The sequence below is a fragment of the Scyliorhinus canicula genome, chromosome 18, assembly GCF_902713615.1.
Source record: "Scyliorhinus canicula chromosome 18, sScyCan1.1, whole genome shotgun sequence".
In the NCBI taxonomy this organism is placed as follows: domain Eukaryota; kingdom Metazoa; phylum Chordata; class Chondrichthyes; order Carcharhiniformes; family Scyliorhinidae; genus Scyliorhinus; species Scyliorhinus canicula.
In genome coordinates, this window is record NC_052163.1 from 110,985,050 (window position 1) to 111,008,080 (window position 23,031).

Here is a 23,031-nt window from a genome sequence, read left to right on the forward strand (position 1 = left end):
ATTGACACCGCTTTCGAGGTGACAGAGAATTGCGATTTCCCGTCAAATCGCCACCCGCCGCAATTTTGGCATCGGAACCAATTCTCCGCCCAATCGCGTGTCGTGATTTCAGCGTCGGCCAACGGAGAATCCCGCCCGCTGTCTTTCGAATTAGTTGTTGAATGGAGGCCCTGCCTGTTCTTTCAGGCAGACGTAGAAGATCCCATGGCATACCAGGGTAATTCTCCCATGTGTCTGGCCAATATTTAAACCTCAACCAACACCACAGTATTTATCTGAATATTGATTCACCCGAGGAAGGAGCTGCGCTCCGAAAGCTTGTGTTTGAAACAAACCTGTTGGACTTTAACCTGGTGTTGTAAGGCTTCTTACTGTGAACACCACAATAATCAGACTAGTTGGTCATTGACACGTTGCTGTTCAGTGGCTCTTACGGTGCACTCATTTGCTGCTGTGTTTCGTGGATTACAACAGTGACCACACTTCAAAAGTACTTCATTCGTTGTGAAGTGCGTTGAGCTGCCTGCTGGTCCGTGAGATGTGCCATTTAGAAATTCCCAGTTTTTATTCACTGAAAGCTCTATGGATTCCCAGCATTCAGAACCATTAAGTGAAAGCCTGGTTAGGTGATGGAGGTATTTCTAATTCAGCTTCTACTGCCGTGAGAGACATTTCCAGACTGCCCTCGGTTTGAGGTTATGTGGCCCACAACCTGCTTGCATACCTTTGTGATTTAAATTCCTTCATGATGTCCAGGAACTCATTGTACACAGCCGGGTTGTTCCCAAATTGCATCTTAACCTGGTCCAGGTACGACAAGGCATCTTCCACCTGAAAAGCACACTAATAGCGCATGAGGTTGTATTAACAGGACTATTCAGTACAAAACAAAACACACCATTTTATCCTTGTACAAAACCCTGCTTAGAGCACATTTAGAAACCTCCACCCTTTACATGGTGGCTGCCATTGAGGCTTAAAACAGCTGGGCTAACCAGATAACTGGGTCTGGCTTCTGCAGAGATAAGTAGACCTCAGAGTTGTTCCTCCTGACAGATTATTTCAATCAGGGGGGGCAGGGTACACGCAGGTGAGGGTAGCACTAAGCGTCTGAGTTAAATAGTTGTTTGAGACCTATTGAACAATTTGCCAGCTCATGCTGATTGCTGTTTCTGCATATATGCAAATGAGATCTCGGGGTTTTGATCATGTCTTCTATAAATCAGTGATAAAATCAATTTTTTTAAAAACCAGGAATATTAGCTACGATCAATGTAACTCCAAGAGCAGGGATGTACTTCGGAGGCTGTATACAGCTCTGGTCAGACCCCATTTGGAGTATTGAGAGCAGTTTTGGGCCCCGTATCAGAGGAAGGATGTGCTGGCCTTAGAAAGGGTCCAGAGGAAGTTCACAAGAATGATCCCTGGAATGAAGAGCTTGTCGTATGAGGACTCTGGGTCCGCACCCATTGGAGTTTAGAAGGATGAGGGGGAATCTTATTGAAACTTACAGGAAACTGCGAGGCCTGGATAGAGTGGATGTGGAGAGGATATTTCCACTTGTAGGAAAAATTAGAACCAGAGGACACCATCTCAGACTAAAGGGACGATCCTTTAAACAGAGATGAGGAGGAATTTCTTCAGCCAGAGGGCGGTGAATCTGTGGCACTTTTTGCCGCAGAAGGCTGTGGAGGCCAAGTCACTGAGCGTCTTTAAGACAGAGATAGATAGGTTCTTGATTAATAAGGGGATCAGGGGTTATGGGGAGAAGGCAGGAGAATAGGGATGAGAAAAATATCAGCCATGATTGAATGGTGGAGCAGACGAGTGGCCTAATTCTGTTCCTATGTTTTATGGTTTTAATCTGGTTGCTTTGCTTCTCTCAGGAAGTCAGTGCACAGCTGTTCATGGATAGAAAGTTGAGAGGTATCCAGTCACAATGTTTCAGCATTACAGGTCAAATTAGATGAGCCAGATTTTCTCTTCCTGCCAGTGAATACTTTTTGGAATACTACAGCATGCCAAAAACTCTACCTGCATTAAACAACCCAAATACATCACACGCACGAGCAGACGCGCACACTCAAACACAGACAGCCGTGTGCAAACTCAAACACACTCGCTCACGGTCCAAGTAGACTCTGAAAACCTCTGATGCAAGATTACTAATCCCTTTGGGACCAAGTGCAAAAGTGTCACCTCTACTTCCGGGAGTTCCTGACAGGAGGATTGAAACCAGTCGTCAACTCCTTTAATTGTATGATGATTGTGAATTCCCCCTTCAGTCAGTAACAAACCTACTTCCCCAAATTAGCATCACTGATTACAATGGGCCCCATGTCAACACTGGCACAGGTCTCACTGAATCACCTCCTCATCTCATGGGGCATGGATTCTCTTGAGAAACATTCACAAGTTATGGTAACATCGCTAACACCAGCCAGCATGAGATGCCGGATCAGTGTGTTTATGCAGTGCTGGAGGAACATTCAAATGTGGCCTCTCCTTTAGTACACTTTCCCAGACTGTGCGTTGCAAGTCTCCCAATAGGATGCAGGATCATTTTAATCGTAGGCTCTTACCCTGGGGCAGCACGCTCCTGCCATGTACTTGCCAAATATAACATTTATTTAATTTCAAGGAACATTACTCCTGAAAACCCAGGATACTTTACCTATTTTAACCAGGGAGTAAAGAGAACTCTGACACCAGCTGAAGGCCTCTCCAGGACAGTGAGTGTACCTCACTGTATTTCAGATGCACTGGGAGTGGACCCTGCCTGATGCATGGCTAGGAGCCCAGTGGATTCCTTTAATCTGTCAGTCAGTCTTACCTTGAGCCTCTGGAACTGCTGTTGCTGGGCCTGTTTCTGCACTACAAAGCTCTGAGTCTGAATCTGCTGGAGATGGGCTTGAATCTTGGCCATGGTCTCTCCTCCACGCCGCTGTATCTGGGACGGTGGAGGCTCCAGCTCTGAGCCTTGGTTCACCCCAGGCATCTATTGGAGAAAGGGCAGAAAATGAGGCTTCAGTCTGAGGTGGGGCAAGAGGGAGGGAGAAATAGAAGCTGTGACAGAGTGGAGGAAGAAGGGAAGAGGAAGGAAGATACTTGTCCAGGATTGCAGGGAAGCATTCACCTGTCCAACCAGAGACGAGGACTTGCGCTGACTTGGCAAGCTGCAGTTCCTCACTCCCAGCAGTGTCTTCTCCCAAACAGTTGCCTAAATGCAGAGCAGCAACCCCTGAAACTGCAGCCCTAGCATCAAGAAGGATCAGCTTGCTGTGCTAACTCAGGCTATGAAACCTGACCTCTCTAAACAGCTCCGCCACAACTCAGAACAGTCCAGTAACACATGCCACCAGAGAATAAGACAGCTCACAAAGCACAATCAAGACAGACAAAAAAAAAAGATAATGACAGTAGACAAGAGAATAACAGGTGTAATATCGGTCACCTCACACAGGCACAGGAAGAGGTTTATTTAGCCCCCTCGAGCCTCTGGAAAGCTTCATTTGTCCACCAGGTCTTGAAGGAGAATGTTGCAAGTTTCCACTCTTGTTCTGGGATGCCTCCCCCAAAGGTAATAATTCAAACCCAACAACGTGGCTAAAGTCAAAACTAAATTTATCTTCACTGCAACATCAAAATACAGTCCCTCCGAGTACGGAGTCTCCATCATACACCACCCACAGGAGGTGCCAGATGCACCATTTTAACTCCCAGTCTGTTCTGCTCCACAAATCCCTCGGACCACCCCAGACTAATCCTCGAAAAATGTCAAGAACAGCAGGAACATAGAACATAGAACAGTACAGCACAGAACAGGCCCTTCGGCCCTCAATGTTGTGCCGAGCAATGATCACCCTACTCAAACCCACGTATCCACCCTATACCCGTAACCCAACAACCTTACTTTTTTTAGGACACTACGGGCAATTTAGCATGGCCAATCCACCTAACCCGCACATCTTTGGACTGTGGGAGGAAACCGGAGCACCCGGAGGAAACCCACGCACACAGGGGGAGGACGTGCAGACTCCACACAGACAGTGACCCAGCCGGGAATCGAACCTGGGACCCTGGAGCTGTGAAGCATTTATGCTAACCACCATGCTACCCTGCTTCCCGCTTTCATGGACCTGACCAAAACATTTGTCTCAGTAAATGGGTTGTGCTCCAAAGATTTAGATGTCTAAAAAAATTCCATTGCAATCCTGCACATGTTCCATGATGATAGGAAAGCAACTGTCTTGAGTGGGAATTCGGAAACAGACGCTTTCAAAATCTGGATGGATGGCGGCAAGCAAGGCTGTGATAGTCGCCATCCTATTTCCTATCCACCTGACATTGGTTATTCACCTCATCAACTGGCATCTGGCAAGTATTAAATATCGCCTAGATGGAAAACTATTTAACCTCAGTCGCCTCCATGCCAAAACTAAACTCACCACCGTTGACACACATAATCCAGAGTTTCTAGATGACTGCAGTGTTGTTGGCCAATCTGCACCAGATCTGCAAACCGCTCTCAATCCCTTCAATTCTTCATTCAAGGAGCACAGCCTGTCCTCAAATGTTGTCTAAACAAAACTCATACCATCCCACATCTGGTCATCCAAATATTCCACCTCCCATACATGCTGAGGGAGAGACTCAGGAATATTTCCCACACCTTGGCAGCCACCGCTCTCAAAAGGCCACCGCTGACCAGGGGCTCCAACAATGAAACAGCTGCACCAGCTCAGCCTTCCCCAAACTACGACAGCAAGTGTCAAGACAACAAAGACCTCCACAGGGCGGCACGGTGGCACAGTGGTTAGCATTGCTGTCTCACGGTGCCGAGGACCCGGGTTCGATCCCAGCCCCAGGTCACTGTGTGGAGTTTGCACATTCTCCCCCTGTCTGCGTGGGTTTCACCCCACAACCCAAAGATGTGCAGGTTAGGCGGATTGGCCACGCTAAATTGCCACTTAATTGGGAAAAAAGAGAATTGGGTACTCCAAATTATTAAAAAAAGACGCCCCACAAGTGAACAAAAGTCTTAGTGTGCAGTCAGCACACTCCTGTACTGCAGCGAGATCTGGACCGTACATCAGCGGCAGAGAGATTCCATCAGCAATGTCTCTGCACATTCTCCGGATTCAGAGGGAGGACTGTTGAATAAACACTGGTGTTCTTTTTGAAACCAGCTCCACAAGGATTAAGGCAAAAATCCTGCAAAATCAACCACGATGGACTGGACACTGTGTCCAGATGTGTCAAAAACCATCTCTCCACCAGGCCCTGTTTATCCAAATCTCAAATGGGCAGCATTCCGGAGGAGGGCAAAGGAAACACGACAAAGACACTCAATCTCTCCTTGAAGCACGGCATTGACATCATTGACTGGGGGGAGCTTTGTTACCAAATGTTCAAAATGGCAACAACTTGCCCATCAAGCTGTGAGCCCCAATGCCTGCAGATGAGGCAGAGTAGGAGAAAAAAGGCCCTGTACTCCGGATCCCACTACCTGATGGGGTATCCTGCCGCATGTGCCCAAAGACCTGTGGGTTGAGAATCAGTCTGTTCAGTCACATGAAGCCCCATGGCAGAAACCCACACCCCTCAGTGGGTGTCATCCTCGAATTGAGGGACAGCTGATGCCAAAGGAGATGGTATTTCTTTTATAGAATCACAGAATTGTTACACGGCAGGAGGCCATTTGGCCCATCATGTGTGCACCGGCTCTCCAAATAAGTAATTCACTGAGTGCCATTCCCTTGCCTTCTCCCCTGCACATTCTAACTTTTCAGATAACAGTTTAATTCCATTTTGAATGCTTCAATTGAACCTACCTCCATCACACTCTCAGGCAGTGCATTCCAGACACCAGGACATCACTGCAGGAGTTCCTCAGGGTATTGTCCTCGGCCCAATCATCATCCGCTGTGACATCAATGAGCTTCCTTCCATCATAAGGTCAGAAGTGGGAATGTTCACTGATGACTGCACAAAATTCAGCACCATTCGTGACTCCTCAGATACTGAAGCTGTCCATGTCCAAATGCAGCAAGACCTGGACTATAGCCAGTCTTGGGCTGACAAATGGCAAGTAACAATCCCACCACACAAGGGCCAGGCATGTGACTGAGCAGGCCGATTCTCTCCAACAAGACTGAATCTAATCACCACCACTTGGCATTCAATGGAATTACCTTCACTGAATGCCCACCCCCCACCACACACTATCAGCAAACTGGAGGTTACCATTGACAAGAAACCGAACCGGATTAGCCATATTTATACTGAGGCTAGAAATCCTACAGCAAGTAACTAACCTCCTGGTTCCCCAAAACCACAAGGTACAAGTCAGGAATGTGATGGAATACTCCCCACTACTCTGGATGAGTGCAGCTCCAACAACACTCAAGAGGCTCAACGCTATCAGGATAAAGCAGCCCGCTTGATTGGCATCCCTTCCACAAACGTTCACTCCCTCTACCATTGACGCACAGTAGCAACAGTGTGTATCCCCTGCAAGATGCACTGCATTTGGGGGATCTTATAGAAACATTTAAAATTATGAAGGGAATAGATAGGATAGATGCGGGCAGGTTGTTTCCACTGGCGGGTGACAGCAGAACTAGGGGACATAGCCTCAAAATAAGGGGAAGTAGATTTAGGACTGAGTTTAGGAGGAACTTCTTCACCCAAAGGGTTGTGAATCTATGGAATTCCTTGCCCAGTGAAGCAGTTGAGGCTCCTTCATTACATGTTTTTAAGGTAAAGAAAGATAGTTTTTTGAAGAATAAAGGGATTAAGGGTTATGGTGTTCGGGCCGGAAAGTGGAGCTGAGTCCACAAAAGATCAGCCATGATCTCATTGAATGGCGGAGCAGGCTCAAGGGGCCAGATGGCCTACTCCTGCTCCTAGTTCTTATGTTCTTATTAACTCACCAAAGCTCCTGAGACAGCACCTTCGAAACCCCATGACCTCTACCATAGGAGGACAGCAGATACACGGGGACACCACCACTTGCAGGCTCCCCTTCAAGTCACTCACCATACTGGCTTGAAAATATATCTGTGCCCTCTCATTCTTGATCCTTTCACAAGCAGGAACAGTTTTACCCTCTCTACTTTGTCCAGGCTCCTCAATCAAATCTCCTCTCCGTCTTCTTTTCTCCAAGGAAAAAAGTGGCAACTTGCTCCACTAACTTTTGTTCTTCATCCCTGGAGTCATTCTCGTGTATCTTTTCTGCACTCTCTCCAATGCCTTCACATCCTTCCTATAGTGTGGCGCCCAGAACTGGACGCAATATTTCAGCTGAGGTTTAACTAATGTCTTATACAAGTTTAACATAACCTCCTCGCTCTTGTACTCTGTGCCCCATTAATAAAAGCTAGGATACTCTATGGTTTATTAACCACTTACTCCATCGATCCTGCCACCTTCAATGACTTAGGTACATAGACAACCAGGTCCCTCTGCCCCTGTATCCCCTTTAGGATTGCATCCTTTATTTTATATTCTCTCTCCATGTCCGTCCTACCAAAATGAATCACTTCACATCTTTCCACCACTCGACTCATTCCACCAGCTTCTTTGAAGTTCTACACTGTTATCCTCACAGTTCAAATGCTCCCAAGTTTTATATTATCCACAAACTTTGAAATTGTTCCCTGTGCATCAAGGTCTAGGTCATTAATACATATCAGGAAGAGCAAGGGTCACAAGCTGACCCCTGCAGAATTCAACTCCAAAACTTCCTCCAATCTAAAAAACATCCGTTAACCAGTAAAATACCGTGGATACTGGAATCAGAAACAAGAACAGAGGACACTGGAAAAACTCAAAATGTTGACGCTGTTTCTCTCCTTCTAGATTATGGCAGACCTGCCGAAGTTATCCAGCGCCCTCTGTTTAATTAATTACGAGTTTGTTTCCCGTCACTCAGCCAGTTCCACATCCATGTTGCTACTTACTGTTCCTTTTATTCCAACTTTGTTCGCAAGTCTGTTGTGCTTCGCTGTATCAAGTGCCTTTTGGAAGTCCACCACATCAACAGCATTGCCCTGATCTACTCCCTGTCACCTCATCAGAACCTCCAGCAAGTTTATTAAATACAGTTTCCCTTACGAAATCCATGCTGACATTCCTTAATTAACCGACATTTCTCCTTGTATCTATTAATTTTGTCCCAAATTATTGTTTCTAGAACTTTCCCCCACCACTGAAGTTAAACTGACTGGCCTGTAGTTGCTGGGTTTATTTTTACAGGCTTTTTGAACAATTCTCCTGACACCACTTCGGGTCTAAGGAAGACTGAAAGTTATGGCCAGTGTCTCCGTAATTTCCACTCTCACTTGGTCATAGAATTTATAGTGCAGGAGGCCATTTGGCCCATTGAGTCTGCACCGGCTCTTGGAAAGAGCACCCTACCCAAGGTCAACACCCCCACCCTATCCCCATAGCCCAGTAACCTGATCCAACACTAAGGGCAATTTTGGACACTAAGGGCAATTTATCATGGCCAATCCACCTAACCTGCACATCTTTGGAATGTGGGAGGGAACCGGAGCACCCGGAGGAAACCCACGCACACACGGGGAGGATGTGCAGACTCCTCACAGACAGTGACCCAAGCCGGAATTGAACCTGGGACCCTGGAGCTGTGAAGCAATTGTGCTATCCACAATGCTACCGTGCTTCCCTTAGTATCTTTGAGTGCATCTCACCCAGTCTCATTGCAGTACAGACAGCCTACCCAATACCTCCCCTTATCAATTTTAAATCCATAGAATCCCACAGTGCAGAAGGGGCCCATTCGGCCCACCTAACCTGCACCCACCCTCTGAAAGAGCACCCGTACGTAGGTCCATGCCCCCACCCTATCTCCACAACCCCACCTAACCTGCACATCTTAGAACACTAAGGGGCAATTTTATCATGGCTAATCCACCTAACCTGCACATCTTTGGACTGTGGGAGGAAACCGGAGCACCCGGAGGAAACCCACACAGACATGGGGAGAACATGCAAACTCCAGAGTTACCCAAGGCCGGAAATGAAACTGGGTACCTGGTGCTGTGAGGCAGCAATGCTAACCACTGTGTCACCTCAATCCTTCTAATATTTTAATTACCTCCCCTTTCACCATTCCCTGGGCAGCATCTCCTTCATTCGTAAAGACAGGTACATGGTCCTTCAACAGCCCTGCAGCTCCTTTTACTATTTATATGCCGATAGATGCCTTTTTGATTTCCTTTTATGCTAGCTGTCGAGTCTCTTTACACACTCTCTCTTTGCTTCTCTTATATTTTCACCTCCACTCGGAACCTTCGGTATTCAGCCGAGTTCGTCAGTGTATTTTCTACCTAACACCTGTCACAAAAACACATTTTCCTCCTTATCTTAATCTCTATCTATTTCTTTATCCAGGGAGCTCTCATTTTGTTTACCCTGACTTTCTATTTTGAGGAAATATACCTCGACTGTGACTGAACGATCTCTGCTTCGAATGTAGCCCATTGTTCAGCTACCGTTTTTCTTGCGAATCTTTGGCTCCCATTCATTCAGCCCAGATCCACTCTTACCCCATTGAAGTTGACTTTCCACCAATTAATTATTCTTACACTGGACTGTTCTTTGTTCTTTTCCATTGCCATCCTAAACCTGGGAGGGAAGGAGGAGCCGCAACTCATGGGTCATCTCACTGCACTCTTTGGAGTAGCTCATCCTGTACTGGTCCTCACCTTCGTCCACCTCTCGCCTGTGGCGCTGAGTAGCGGTCAGTCTTTTACAATGACTACAACTGACACAGGCCAAACCAGGTGAGGGGCTTCACTGGGTCGCCTACCCTCAGCGACTTAGGAATTTGTCCACCCAGGCATGCGAAGGCTGATTGCGGCGGTCTGGGAAGATGAGGACAGTCTCAGGTCCAACAATCTTGAAGGAGGGTTAGTACCGTGTTGTGGAATGTCTTGATCTTGACAAGACACAGAAGACATTCAGATTACCCACTGCATCCATCTCCAACCATCTAGACTCGCCTTGCCATTGGACCAAGATAGATCAGGATGCGAGAATGAGGCTGACGATGTACAACTCTCCCTCACTGTAATCCAATTGCTGCAAAGAGAGACACGTTGTTGAAGCTTTTCGTCTTGAACTCATCAGGACAGACGCAAGAATAACAAATTTCAAAGGGAACAACAATTTATACTGCAGGAGAAAAGGGTACTTGATTTGTTGGCGAAATCAGCTCTGATTGGTCAAGATGTTGCCATGGCGAATGCACCAAGGAACTAATGTTCCCCATGCTTTTGTTTATTCAAAAAAGATGCAATGTCTGAACATATATATTCCTTTTGCTTGCAGATCCAGCTCCATATATCTGAATAGATGCAGCTTCTAGTAAGTGTATATTACAAGCCTGACCGATCATTTTAAATTGATTGTTAGCGTAACTTTTAGCACAGTCAGGAGTGCTCAACGCACACTTTCCAACTGTGGAATCGTATCTAACTTTAAACATTTTGCTCTGAGTTTTGCAAGAACAAGTTGGTTAAGTATGGTCAGTACACTACCTATTGCAAACAGCAGAAAGGCCCTACTGTCTGATAGGTTCACCCAGTCACTGAGATGTACGGCCATCATACCTGGCATTACACTGGCACTGAACTTCATACACTACTGCTCTCTGCCCGCCCCACCCCCCGGGGTGTGTGTGTGTGTGGGGGGGGGGGGGGGGGGGGGGGGGGGGGGTGGGGGGGGGGGGGCGAACATGGGGATGGGAACGGATGGGGTGCAAATGGCTGGGGGAGCAGAGGGCAGGCAAGCGGGAAGTGCAGAGGGCGGGGCAGCAGGGGGACAGGCTGGGGAGTGGGGGGGATCGGGGGATGGGGAGGGTCGGAGGTATGGGGAGTGAGGGGGTCATGGGGATGGGGGGGTCAGGGGATGGGGAGTGGGGGGGGGTCAGGGGATGGGGAGGGTCAGGGGATGGAGAGTGGGGGGGGGTCAGGGGATGGGGAGGGTCAGGGGATGGGGAGTGGGGGGGGTCAGGGAATGGGGAGTTGGGGGGGTCAGGGAATGGGGAGTTGGGGGGGGTCAGGGGATGGGGAGTTGGGGAGTGGGGGGGGGTCAGGGGATGGGGAGTGGTGGGGGGTCAGGGGATGGGGAGTGGGGGGGGTCGGGAGGATGGGGAGTGGGGGGGTCTGGGGATGGGGAGTGGGGGAGACGGGGAGTGGGGGAGACGGGGAGTGGGGGGGGGACGGGGAGTGGGGGGGACGGGGAGTGGGGGGGACGGGGAGTGGGGGGGACGGGGAGTGGGGGGGACGGGGAGTGGGGGAGACGGGGAGTGGGGGAGACGGGGAGTGGGGGGGGGGGAGGGGAGGGGGGGGGGGGAGTGGGGGGGGGAGGGGAGTGGGGGGGGACGGGGAGAGGGGGGGGGAGGGGAGAGGGGGGGGACGGGGAGTGGGGGGGGGAGGGGGTGGGGGGGGAAGGGGAGTGGGGGGGGACGGGGGGTGGGGGGGGGAGGGGGGTGGGGGGGGACGGGGGTGGGGGGGGGGAGGGGGGTGGGGGGACGGGGGTGGGGGGGGAGGGGGGTGGGGGGGGACGGGGGGGGGGGGGACGGGGGGTGGGGGGGGGGGGGTGGGGGGGGGGGGGGGGGGGGGGGACGGGGGGGGGGGGGGAACGGGGGGTGGGGGGGGAAGGGGGGTGGGGGGAAGGGGGGTGGGGGGGGGGGAACGGGGTGGGGGGGAAGGGGGTGGGGGGGAACGGGGGGGTGGGGGGGGGGGGGAACGGGGGGTGGGGGGGAACGGGGGGTGGGGTGGGGGAACGGGGGTGGGGGGGAACGGGGGTGGGGGGGAACGGGGGGTGGGGGGGGAACGGGGGGTGGGGGGGAACGGGGGGTGGGGGGGAACGGGGGGTGGGGGGGAACGGGGGGTGGGGGGGAACGGGGGGTGGGGGGGAACGGGGGGTGGGGGGGAACGGGGGGATGGGGAGTGGGGGGGGTCGGGGAGTGGGGGGGTCAGGGGATGGGGAGGGTCAGGGGATGGGGAGGGTCAGGGAATGGGGAGTGGGGGGGGTCAGGGAATGGGGAGTGGGGTCAGGGAGTGGGGAGTGGGGTCAGGGAGTGGGGAGTGGGGTCAGGGAGTGGGGGGGGCAGGGGTGGGGAGTGGGGGGGGGTCAGGGGATGGGGAGTGGGGGGGGGGGTCAGGGGATGGGGAGTGGGGGGGTCGGGAGGATGGGGAGTGGGGGGGTCTGGGGACGGGGAGCGGGGGGGGGCGGGGAGTGGGGGGGGCGGGGAGTGGGGGGGACGGGGAGTGGGGGGGACGGGGAGTGGGGGGAGACGGGGAGTGGGGGGGGAAGGGGAGTGGGGGAGACGGGGAGTGGGGGGGACGGGGGGAGTGGGGGGGGGGACGGGGAGTGGGGGGGGACGGGGAGTGGGGGGGACGGGGAGTGGGGGAGACGGGGAGTGGGGGGGACGGGGAGAGTGGGGGGGGACGGGGAGTGGGGGGGAAGGGGGGAGTGGGGGGGGGACGGGGAGTGGGGGGGGACGGGGAGTGGGGGGGGGACGGGGAGGGGGGGGGACGGGGAGTGGGGGGGGACGGGGAGTGGGGGGGGGGGGACGGGGAAGTGGGGGGGGGCGGGGAGTGGGGGGGGACGGGGAGGGGGGGGGGGACGGGGAGTGGGGGGGGGGACGGGGAGTGGGGGGGACGGGGAGTGGGGGGGGGACGGGGAGTGGGGGGGGGACGGGGAGTGGGGGGGACGGGGAGTGGGGGGGGACGGGGAGGGGGGGGGGGACGGGGAGTGGGGGGGGGACGGGGAGAGGGGGGGACGGGGAGAGGGGGGGGACGGGGAGAGGGGGAGGGACGGGGAGAGGGGGGGGGACGGGGAGAGGGGGGGACGGGGGAGAGGGGGGACGGGGAGGGGGGGACGGGAGAGGGGGGACGGGGAGAGGGGGGGGACGGGGAGAGGGGGGGAGGGGAGAGGGGGGGGACGGGGAGAGGGGGGGGACGGGGAGTGGGGGGGAACTGGGAGTGGGGGGGAACGGGGGGAGGGGAGTGGGGGGGACGGGGAGTGGGGGGGACGGGGAGTGGGGGGGGGCGGGGAGTGGGGGGGGGCGGGGATGGGGGGGGGCGGGGAGTGGGGGGGGGTGGGAGAGTGGGGGGGGGGAGGGGAGTGGGGGGGGGGACGGGGAGAGGGGGGGGGACGGGGAGAGGGGGGGGACGGGGAGGAGAGGGGGGGACGGGGAGAGGGGGGGGGACGGGGAGAGGGGGGGGGACGGGAAGAGGGGGGGGGACGGGAAGAGGGGGGGGGGGACGGGAAGAGGGGGGGGGACGGGAAGAGGGGGGGGGACGGGAAGAGGGGGGGGGGAGGGAAGAGGGGGGGACGGGGAGAGGGGGGGACGGGGAGAGGGGGGGGACGGGGGAGGGGGGGACGGGGAGTGGGGGGGAAGGGGAGTGGGGGGGAACGGGGCGTGGGGGGGGGAAGGGGAAGTGGGGGGGAACGGGGGGTGGGGGGAAAGGGGGGGATGGGGAGTGGGGGGGGTGGGGAGTGGGGGGGTGGGGGGATGGGGAGTGGGGGGTCGGGGGGATGGGGAGTGGGGGGGTCGGGGGGGATGGGGAGTGGGGGGTCGGGGGGGATGGGGAGTGGGGGGGTCGGGGGGATGGGGAGTGGGGGGGTCGGGGGGATGGGGAGTGGGGGGGGTCGGGGGGATGGGGAGTGGGGGGGTCGGGGGGATGGGGAGTGGGGGGGTCGGGTCGGGTGATGGGGGGGGGGGGTCGGGGGATGGGGAGTGGGGGGGTCGTGGGGATGGGGAGTGGGGGGGGTCGTGGGGATGGGGAGTCGGGGGGATGGGGAGTGGGGGGGTTGGGGGGATGGGGGGTCGGGGGATGGGGGGTGGGGGGCGGGGGATGGGGAGTGGGGGGTCGGGGGATGGGGGAGTGGGGGGTCAGGGGATGGGGAGTGGGGGGGGTGGGGAGTGGGGGGTGGGGAGTGGGGGGTGGGGGAGTGGGGGGTGGGGAGGTTGGGGGGATGGGGAGTGGGGGGTGGGGAGTGGGGGGATGGGGAGTGGGGTTGTCGGGGGGATGGGGAGTGGGGGGGTCGGGGGAGTGGGGGGGTCGGGGGGATGGGGAGTGGGGGGGTCGGGGGATGGGGAGTGGGGGGGGGGCGGGTGATGGGGAGTGGGGGGGTCGGGTGATGGGGAGTGGGGGGGGCGGGTGATGGGGAGTGGGGGGGTCGGGGGATGGGGAGTTGGGGAGTGGGGGGGGGTCGGGGGGATGGGGAGTGGGGGGGTCAGGGGGATGGGGAGGTCGGGGGGATGGGGAGTGGGGGGTCGGGGGTGGGAAGTCGGGGGGACGGGGAGTGGGGGGGTCGGGGGGACGGGGAGTGGGGGGGTCGGGGAGTAGGGGGTCGGGGGATGGGGAGTGGGGGGGTCGGGGGGATGGGGAGTGGGGGGGTCGGGGGGATGGGGAGTGGGGGGGTCGGGGAGATGGGGAGTGGGGGGGTCGGGGGGATGGGGAGTGGGGGCGTCGGGGGGGATGGGGATGTGGGGGGCGTCGGGGGGATGGGGAGTGGGGGCGTCGGGGGGATGGGGAGTGGGGGGGGTCGGGGGGATGGGGAGTGGGGGGGGTCGGGGGGATGGGGAGTGGGGGGGGGGGGGGGATGGGGAGTGGGGGGGGTCGGGGGGATGGGGAGTGGGGGGGGGTCGGGGGGATGGGGAGTGGGGGGGGGGTCGGGGGGATGGGGAGTGGGGGGGGGTCGGGGGGATGGGAGGGGGGGGGGGTCGGGGGGATGGGGAAGTGGGGGGGGAGGAGAGAGTGGGAGTGGGGGGGGAGAGAGTGGGAGTGGGGGGGGAGAGAGTGGGAGTGGGGGGGGGAGAGAGTGGGAGTGGGGGGGGAGAGAGTGGGAGTGGGGGGGGAGAGAGTGGGAGTGGGGGGGGGAGAGAGTGGGAGTGGGGGGGGAGAGAGTGGGAGTGGGGGGAGGAGAGAGTGGGAGTGGGGGGGGAGAGAGTGGGAGTGGGGGGGGAGAGAGTGGGAGTGGGGGGGGAGAGAGTGGGAGTGGGGGGGAGAGAGTGGGAGTGGGGGGGGGAGTGGGGTGGGAGTGGTCCAGGGAGTGGTGGGGGGGCCGGGGGAGATATCAGCCGCTCTCCGTTTCCCACATCGGGTTGAACCCCGGCGCCAAGCCCCCCGTCCCCGCCCCCGGTCTCTGTCTCACCCGCGGCTCCGGCCCGGGCCCCGCGCCTCGTCTCTCGGTTCCGGCTCCGCGCCCCCGGCGGCTCCTCGCTTCCGGTCCGTTGGTGAAACCCATTCCCGGGGCCGCCGCCTCCTATCAGCCAATCGGAGCGCAGGACCGGCGGGTGCCTCTCTGTGAGGGTCCGGGCGGGCCCGCGGTCCGGATTCGAGGTTCCGGTGATAGGCCGCGGGGCTGAACCGCTAGACTGGGATCAGCAACTGGAAAGGCGCTCAGAGAAACAATAAACCTCCATCTGAACTCTTACACTACCGGGAATTCACAACAAAATGCAGTCCGACATTCTCGTTACTCTACTGAGGGTCTGCTGCACTGTCAGAGGGTCAGTACTGAGGGAGTGCTGCACTGTCAGAGGGTCAGTACTGAGGGAGTGCTGCACTGTCAGAGGGTCAGTACTGAGGGAGTGCTGCACTGTCAGAGGGTCAGTACTGAGTGAGTGCTGCACTGTCAGGGGATCAGTGCTGAGGGAGTGCTGCACTGTCAGAGGGTCAGTCCTGAGGGAGCGCTGCACTGTCAGGGGATCAGTACTGAGGGAGGTCAGTGATGATGCAGATGAACATAGTTGCAAAATGCACTGGAAGAGATTTACTACTGTTCCAACTTTTATCTACTTGCGGGAAACCCTGCAACTGATAATAATTGCATGTTCACGAAAGGGCTGGCACTGGCATGATGGGCTGAATTGCCTTTGTCTGCCCTGCCTCATCGTGTGAATCCTCCAACAGATGTGCTACTAATTACAAAACAGATGTGGCAATTTTTAGAAAGGAAAGCAAAATAATCCCTGGTGATCTTTGTGTGATAGTTGCGAGTATGGATGTACCACCTGGCGTATCCACAAAACACGTTAAAGCTTTGAAAAAGAGTCATACGGACCCAAAACATTAACTCTATTTTCTCTCTCTACAGATGCTGCCTGACCTGCTGAGCTTTTCCAGCATTTTCTGTTTCAGGTTCTAGCATCTGCAGTGTTTTACTTTTATTACACATTAATACTCATGCTATAATGGCTGTAGCTGGGTCAGACCTGGGCAGTAGCGACATTGAGCAAGATCATCTGGCTCTTCCGGACAGCGCCTCCTGCCACCTATGTCTAGCAATGTCGTGTGGATTCAACGGGAAATCCCATTGAGAGAGGCAGGACCTTATTTTTAAACTCTGTTCTCTGGTGCTAGTCTCTCCCATGAGGGGAAATATATTTTCTTCATCCACCCTGTCAAGTTACTTTGAGATCTTTATATGTCTCAATAAGATCACCTTCATTCTTCCAAATACCAGTGGATAAAGGCTCAGCCTTTCCAACCTTTCCTTATAAGGCAACCCTTTCATCCCAGGCATCAGTCGTGAACCTTGTTTACACTGCTTCTAATGCAATTCTATCCTTTCTTAAATAAGGAAACCAAAACTGTACACAGGACTCCAAACGTAGCTGCTTGCAATAAACACCAACATTCCATCAGCTTTCCTAATAATTTGCTATTCCTCTTTACTAACCTTTTGTGGCGCATGCCCCAGGACACCCAGATCCCTCTGTAGCTCAGAGTTCTGCAATCTCTCTGCTAAAGTGGACAGGTTCACATTTTCCCACATTATACTCCATCCACCAAATCGTTGCCTACTCACCTAACCTATATACCTCTTTGCATACTCCTCATGCCCACTTCACAACTTACTTTCCTACCTATACTTTTGTTACCGACAAATTTAGCAATCAAATATTTGGTCCCTTCATCCAAGTCGTTGATGTGGATTATAAGTAATGAGGCCCCAGCCCTGATCCCTGTGGTGCTGCACCCCTCACATTTTGCCAAACCGCAAATGACCCATTTATCCCGACTCTGTTTCCTGTCAGATAATTAGTCTTCTAACCATGATAATATGTTACCTACCACACCAGGAATCTTTGATTTTTTCCCCCCTTTTTAAAATATATATTTAGAGTACCCAATTCTTTCTTTCCCCAATTAAGGGGCATTTTGGTGTGGCCAATCTGCCTACCCTGGGCTGGGACCCAAGCAGACACAGTGAGAATGTGGAAACTCCATACAGACAGTAACCCAGGACCGGGATCCAACCCAAGTCCTCAGCGCCGTGAGGCAGCAGTGCTAACCCACTGCGCCACCGTGCTACCAAGAATCTTTGATGTGGCACCTTGTCCAATGTCTTCTTCAAATCCAAGTACATATCCACAGGATCCCCTTTGTCCACTTTGCTTGTTACTACCTCAAACAATTCTATAAATTAGTCAAACACATTTTCCCTTTCACAAAACCATGTTGATTCTGTCTGATTGCATTGTGATTTTCCACTTGCCCTGCTATAACCTCGGGCAGACACAAGGCTAACCAGTGCCTGTAGCTTCCTGGTTTCTGTCTCTCTCCTTTCTTGAACAGAGGAGTCACTTTCACTATTTTCCAATCTGATGGGACTGTTCCAAAATCTAGGGAATTTTGGAAATTTAAAACCAATGCATCTACTATCTCAGCAGCCTCTTCTTTTAGGACCCTGCTGAAGTCCATCAGTACCTGGGAACTTGTCAGCCTTTCGTTCTCAGACTTTTCTCATTACACCTTTTCTGGTCTCAGTCCCTTCTACCCCTTGATTTACAATGATTTCTGGGATGTTATTTGTATCCTCTACAGTGAAGACAGACACAAAATATCTGTCCAATTCCCTTGCCATTTCCTTATTTCCAAGTAGTAATTCTACAGGCTCGCCTCCAGAGGAACAATGCTCATTTGAGTTACTTTTTAAATACTTCTAGAAACTCTTAATACGTTTGTCATATTTCGAGCTAGTTTACTCGCATGCTCTAATTTCTACCTCATAATTTTCTTTAGTCATTCTTGATTTTTTTTTAAATATTCTGTCCAATCTATTGACTTGCCCCTAACGTTTGTGGAATTATATTTTTTTCTTTCAGTTTGATACCACCTTTTACTTCCTTGGTTAGCCAAAGCTACTGTGTTCTTCCCCGAGAGTCTATGGGCGTGATTCTCCGCGCCCGGGAGAAATCGTGAGGCTGGCGTCAAAAACGGGCGGGTTTGATGCCAGCCTCCGCCCCCCCGACCGGGAACTGATTCTGGTCCCTGGTCGGGGCTAGCATCCCGCGGCCGTGAACTCCGGCATCGCGGGCTTAACGAATTTCGTTAAGCCCGCTAGCCAGAGTTAGCGACGGCTGACGCGTCAGACGACATCAACCGCGCATGCGCGGATTGGACGACTCCAACCCGCGTATGCGCGGATGACGTCATCACGCATTTGCGTGAAACCTGCGCATGCGCGGGCCGGTATGCCCCTCAGCCGCCCCGCGAATGGATACAGCGGGGCGGCGGAAGGATAAAGAGTGCGCGGGGTAAGTACCCGCTGCCCGCGATCGGTGCCCACCGATCGCGGGCCCATGGCACCCTTGGCATGGCCGTGGTACTGCCGTGCCAATTAGTGCCATGGTTCCCCAGATCGGGACTTTACGGCCGTTTTTCCGAACGGTCAGACCAGGTGTGTTTGACGTTCATAAAAACGGTCGTAAAGGCCTTGGAATTCGGCCCATCGGCCAGCTGAGAATCGCTGCTCGCCATTAAAAAACGGCGGGCAGCGATTCATGTCGGGAGGTGGGCGTGGGGGGAGGAGAATAGCGGGAGGGCGTCGGACCAGCGCGGCCGTAAAAATTTACGCCGCCCGCTATTCTCCGCACCGTCGTGAGTGCGGAGAATTGCGCCCTATCTTTCTCCTTGGAATGTATGTTTGCTGAGTGTGGTCGAGTATCTCCTTAAATCTCTGCCACCGCATCTCTGAAAATATTTTTATTAAACTTTTAACATTTTATACATGAACAACAATCAAACCTATATTTTTTAAAACCCCTCCAACAATTATAACCACCCCTTCCCAATAGAACAGCCCCCCTGCCTCCCCCGCAGCCCCTAACAGTGACCAGACCCTTGAAATGTAATATAAATGGATGCCATCTACAGTAGAATCCGTCAATCGCTGCCCTCACTGTGAACCTACCCTTCCTGAGGTACAAATCTCCATCAAATCAGCCATCCACGCAGCGACACTGCGGTGTCGTCTTCCTCCAACTCAACAGAGTCCAACGAGGCAAAAGCTAAAGCATCAGGCTCGGTGGATTGGCGACACTAAATTGCCCCTTAATTGTAAAAAATGAATTGGGTACTCTAAATTTATATTTTAACAAAAGCCAAAGCATCCGCCCTCACTTTTGGCTGGTCCGATACCCCAAATATCGCTACTAATGGGCAGGGCTCCAAATCCACCTCTAAAATTGTCAATATGGTGTTCAAAAAAAAAAATCCCATGAATCCCACCAATGTGGGACAGGACCAGAACATGTGTATATGATTCACAGGCCCTCTCGAGTATCGCTTACACTTAATCTTCAACCCCCCCTCAAAAAACCAACTCATCCTGGCTGTGGTGAGATGTGCCTTGAACACCACCTTGAGTTGTACCAAACTTAACCTCGTGCACGATGCACGCTACGGAGAAACTCACTCCACATCTCCTTCCACTGCATCTCTACTGACCGAACGCTTAACCTAATTTCTCATTTACTTTATCCAGCTTCCTTCATAGCTTCACATTTGTCTTTAAATTCAAAACATTAGTCTGAGACCTACTCTTCTCTCCCTCAAATGGAATGTGCACAGTAAGAAGTCTTACACCAGGTTAAAGTTCAACATATTTGTTCAAATCACTAGCTTTCGGAGCACTGCTCCTTCCTCAAGTGAATGAAGCGGTATGTTCCAGAAACATATATGTAGACAAAGTCAAAGATGCAAGACAATGCTTTGAATGTGAGCATTTGCAGGTCATTAAGTCTTTGCAGATGCAGAGATAGGGGTAACCCCAGGTTAAAGAGGTGCAAATTGTCTCAAGCCAGGACAGTTGGTAGGATTTCACAAGCCCAGGCCAGATGATGGGGGATGAATATAATGCGACATGAATCCAAGGTCCCGTACTCATGTGTGTGGAACTTGGCTATAAGTCTCTGCTCGCTGATTTTGCGTTGACGCGCGTCCTGAAGGCTGGCTTGGAGAATGCTTACCCGGAGAATGTCCTTGACTGCTGAAGTGTTCCCCCACTGAAAGGGAACATTCCTGCCTGCCGATTGTCACGCGATGTCCGTTCATCCGTTGTTGCAGCGTCTGCATGGTCTCACCAATGTACCATGGTTCGGGCCATCCTTACCTGCAGACAACATTGGCCGACTCACACAAGTATGTACCGCGTACCTGGTGTTCTCACGTGTAATGGTGGTACCCATGTCGATGATTTGGCATGTCTTGCAGATTGCCATGGCAGGGTTGTGGTCGCTGTTCTGAAGGCTGGGTAGTTTGCTGCAAACAATGGTTTATTTAAGGTTGCGTGGTTGTTTGAAGGCAAGTACCCTAGAATATTCAAGTCCCAGCCCGCCACCTTATAGCCACAGCTCTAATAGCTATTACATCCAACACATTTATTTGTATTTGAGCTATTATTTCATCCATTTTATTACAAGTGCTGCAGGCAGTCAGGTAGTCTTTAGTTGTCCTTTTACTGTTTTTGAAACGTTTTGTCTGATCTGCTGCCACACTTGTTTGTACAGACAGTGCCTCCTGCCACGCTGATTGCTATGACCCATATTGCAATCTTGCAGTCTTGTCATGTGCTGACGCTTTAATCACACCTCCTCTCACATGATGCCTCATCCTCACTCTTTAGTTTTGGTCTAATTCTACAAAGGTTAGGGAAACTGTTGAGACAATATGCTTGGATCTGCTGAAGGGTGCTCTGGTATGTGGTTCAAATATGATAATCAGTATCTTATATAATTTTGAAATTGCATGTTTATCTTTTTAAAAATAAATTTAAACTATCCAATTCTTTTTTCCCCCCAGTTTAGAGGCAATTTAGTGTGGCGAATCCACCTACCCTGCACATCTCTTGGGTGGTATCCATACCCCAGTGTGCATGGGACCCATACCCCCACGAGAGTCAGTGTATGGAACATGTACCCCAGTGAGAATTTGAGAGAAAAACCCTGTACCCCAGTGAGTGTCAGTGTGTGTGGAACCCGTACCCCAGTGAGAGTCAGTGCGTGTGGAACCCGTACCCCAGTGAGAGTCAGTGTGTGTGAGACCCATACCCCAGTGAGAGTCAGTGTGTGGGGAACCTGTACCCCAGTGAGAGTCAGTGTGTGGGGAACCCGTATCCCAGTGAGAGTCAGTGTGTGTGTGTGTGTGTGTGTGTGTGGGGAACCCCTACCCCAGTGAGAATCGGTGTGTGAGACCCGTACCCCAGTGAGTCAGTGTGTGTGAAGAAAGGGATGAAGAAAGATCCATGCTAGGTGGTGACTGGTCCTCAGTGTTAATGAGGAGAGATGATGCTGCCATGTTGAAGCTGGGCTTGCTGCCAAGAGCTGGCTGCACTGATTTTACCCGACAGCGGCTGCCCTAGAAACACATCGAGCCTGTAAGAGCGGAAGCCGCTCTACTGGTCAGCAGCCCACGGTAGAGTGAATAGCGAAATTCAAACACCATCTGCTGGAAATAAAGTAAATCCAGTAGCCTGAGAAAAATGAGACTTGAAGCTGAGCTTCAGTATCAGGGAGGGTGCCAGGGTCACATTCCACCCAGGGTCAAGTCAGAAACTGCTTCAGTGACAAAAACAAACACATTCAAGCTCCTGAAAAGTTCTTTATTAGGTTTAGAAACAAAGAAATAAAAGATTTCAAATCAAAATTCTGATAACTCCGAGCTGCAGCAAAACATGGACTAAGCAACTGTGCACCCAGACTCTACAACAAAAAAAGTTTCATTGCTTTCAAACATGTTTCGGTGTGAGCTGCTCCGTCTCAGGGAACAACAGCATTAACGTGCCAGTTACTGGAGGCTCGGTCACAGATCCGCAGCTCACCGGAGAGTCAGGGAACCACTGGCCCAACAAACTGGAAACTTCCAAGCACGGATTGCGAGTGCGACACTGGGATTCTTGCCCATGGTCTACGGATAGCCCAGCCTCAAGGCCAGAGCACCATCTCAGGAGTCCACTATCCCAGCTTCTTGAACCTCCCCTCACTCAGGTGGGCCATGGTTTCAGCTGGTCAGCAACAGGCTCCAGCTACCAGGGCAGAGTTTAGTTTCTGCTGTTAGATATCCCACCATCATTTGGCAATAAAGGGCAATGCACACTGAATTCACACAGGAAGAGCTGCACACCAAGTTATCGAAAACAAACAGCAGGGGTAGAGTTTAGAACCTGTATTTACACTGCCCCTTTCCCACTTCAGCAGAATTCCTTCCCCACCCAGAGACCCTGGTCACACTTGTCCCACTGAAAAACTACCAAACCAAAACTGCTGATTTACCTCCTGGTGCGGACTCTCGCTAGGGTATGGGTCCCCCCCCCCCCCCCCCCCCCCCCCCCCCCCCCTCTCCTGAAGGTGCTGACTCTCACTAGGGTATGGGTCCCTCCTCTCTCGAGGGTGCTGACTCTCACTGGGGTACAGATCCTCTTCCTCTCCTGAAGGTGCTGACTCTCACTAGGGTATGGGTCCCCCCCCCTCTCCTGAAGGTGCTGACTCTCACTAGGGTACAGATCCCCTTCCTCTCCTGAAGGTGGTGACTCTCACTAAGGTACGGGTCCCTCCTCTCATGATGGTGCTAACTGGCACTGGGGTACGGTTCCCCCTCCTCTCCTGAAAGTGCCGCCTCGCACTGGGGTACAGGGTCCCCCTCCTCTCCTGAAGATGTTGACTCTCACTGGAGGCTTCCACCAGTAGCTTATGCCAAT

At 53.6% G+C, this 23,031-nt stretch overlaps 1 protein-coding gene across 6 annotated transcripts in view; it reads right to left on the reverse strand.

Annotated features, from left to right (window-relative positions):
* Positions 1 to 15,318, reverse strand: part of sin3b (SIN3 transcription regulator family member B) — a 60,232-nt gene extending 44,914 nt beyond the window's left edge. The window contains exons 1-4 of one of the 6 annotated variants that reach the window (XM_038776826.1): positions 15,202 to 15,274; positions 9,735 to 10,110; positions 2,834 to 2,998; positions 725 to 843 (exon numbers count right to left, since the gene is read on the reverse strand). In XM_038776826.1, the coding sequence (XP_038632754.1) occupies positions 725 to 843; positions 2,834 to 2,998 (284 nt within the window). In that variant the 5' untranslated portion in view covers positions 9,735 to 10,110; positions 15,202 to 15,274. Of the gene's footprint in view, positions 1 to 724; positions 844 to 2,833; positions 2,999 to 5,834; positions 5,856 to 9,575; positions 10,111 to 15,201 lie in introns of those variants that run through there. The other 5 variants (XM_038776824.1, XM_038776822.1, XM_038776821.1 and 2 more) reach the window with 5 other exon arrangements.
* Positions 15,319 to 23,031: the final 7,713 nt, after the last annotated feature.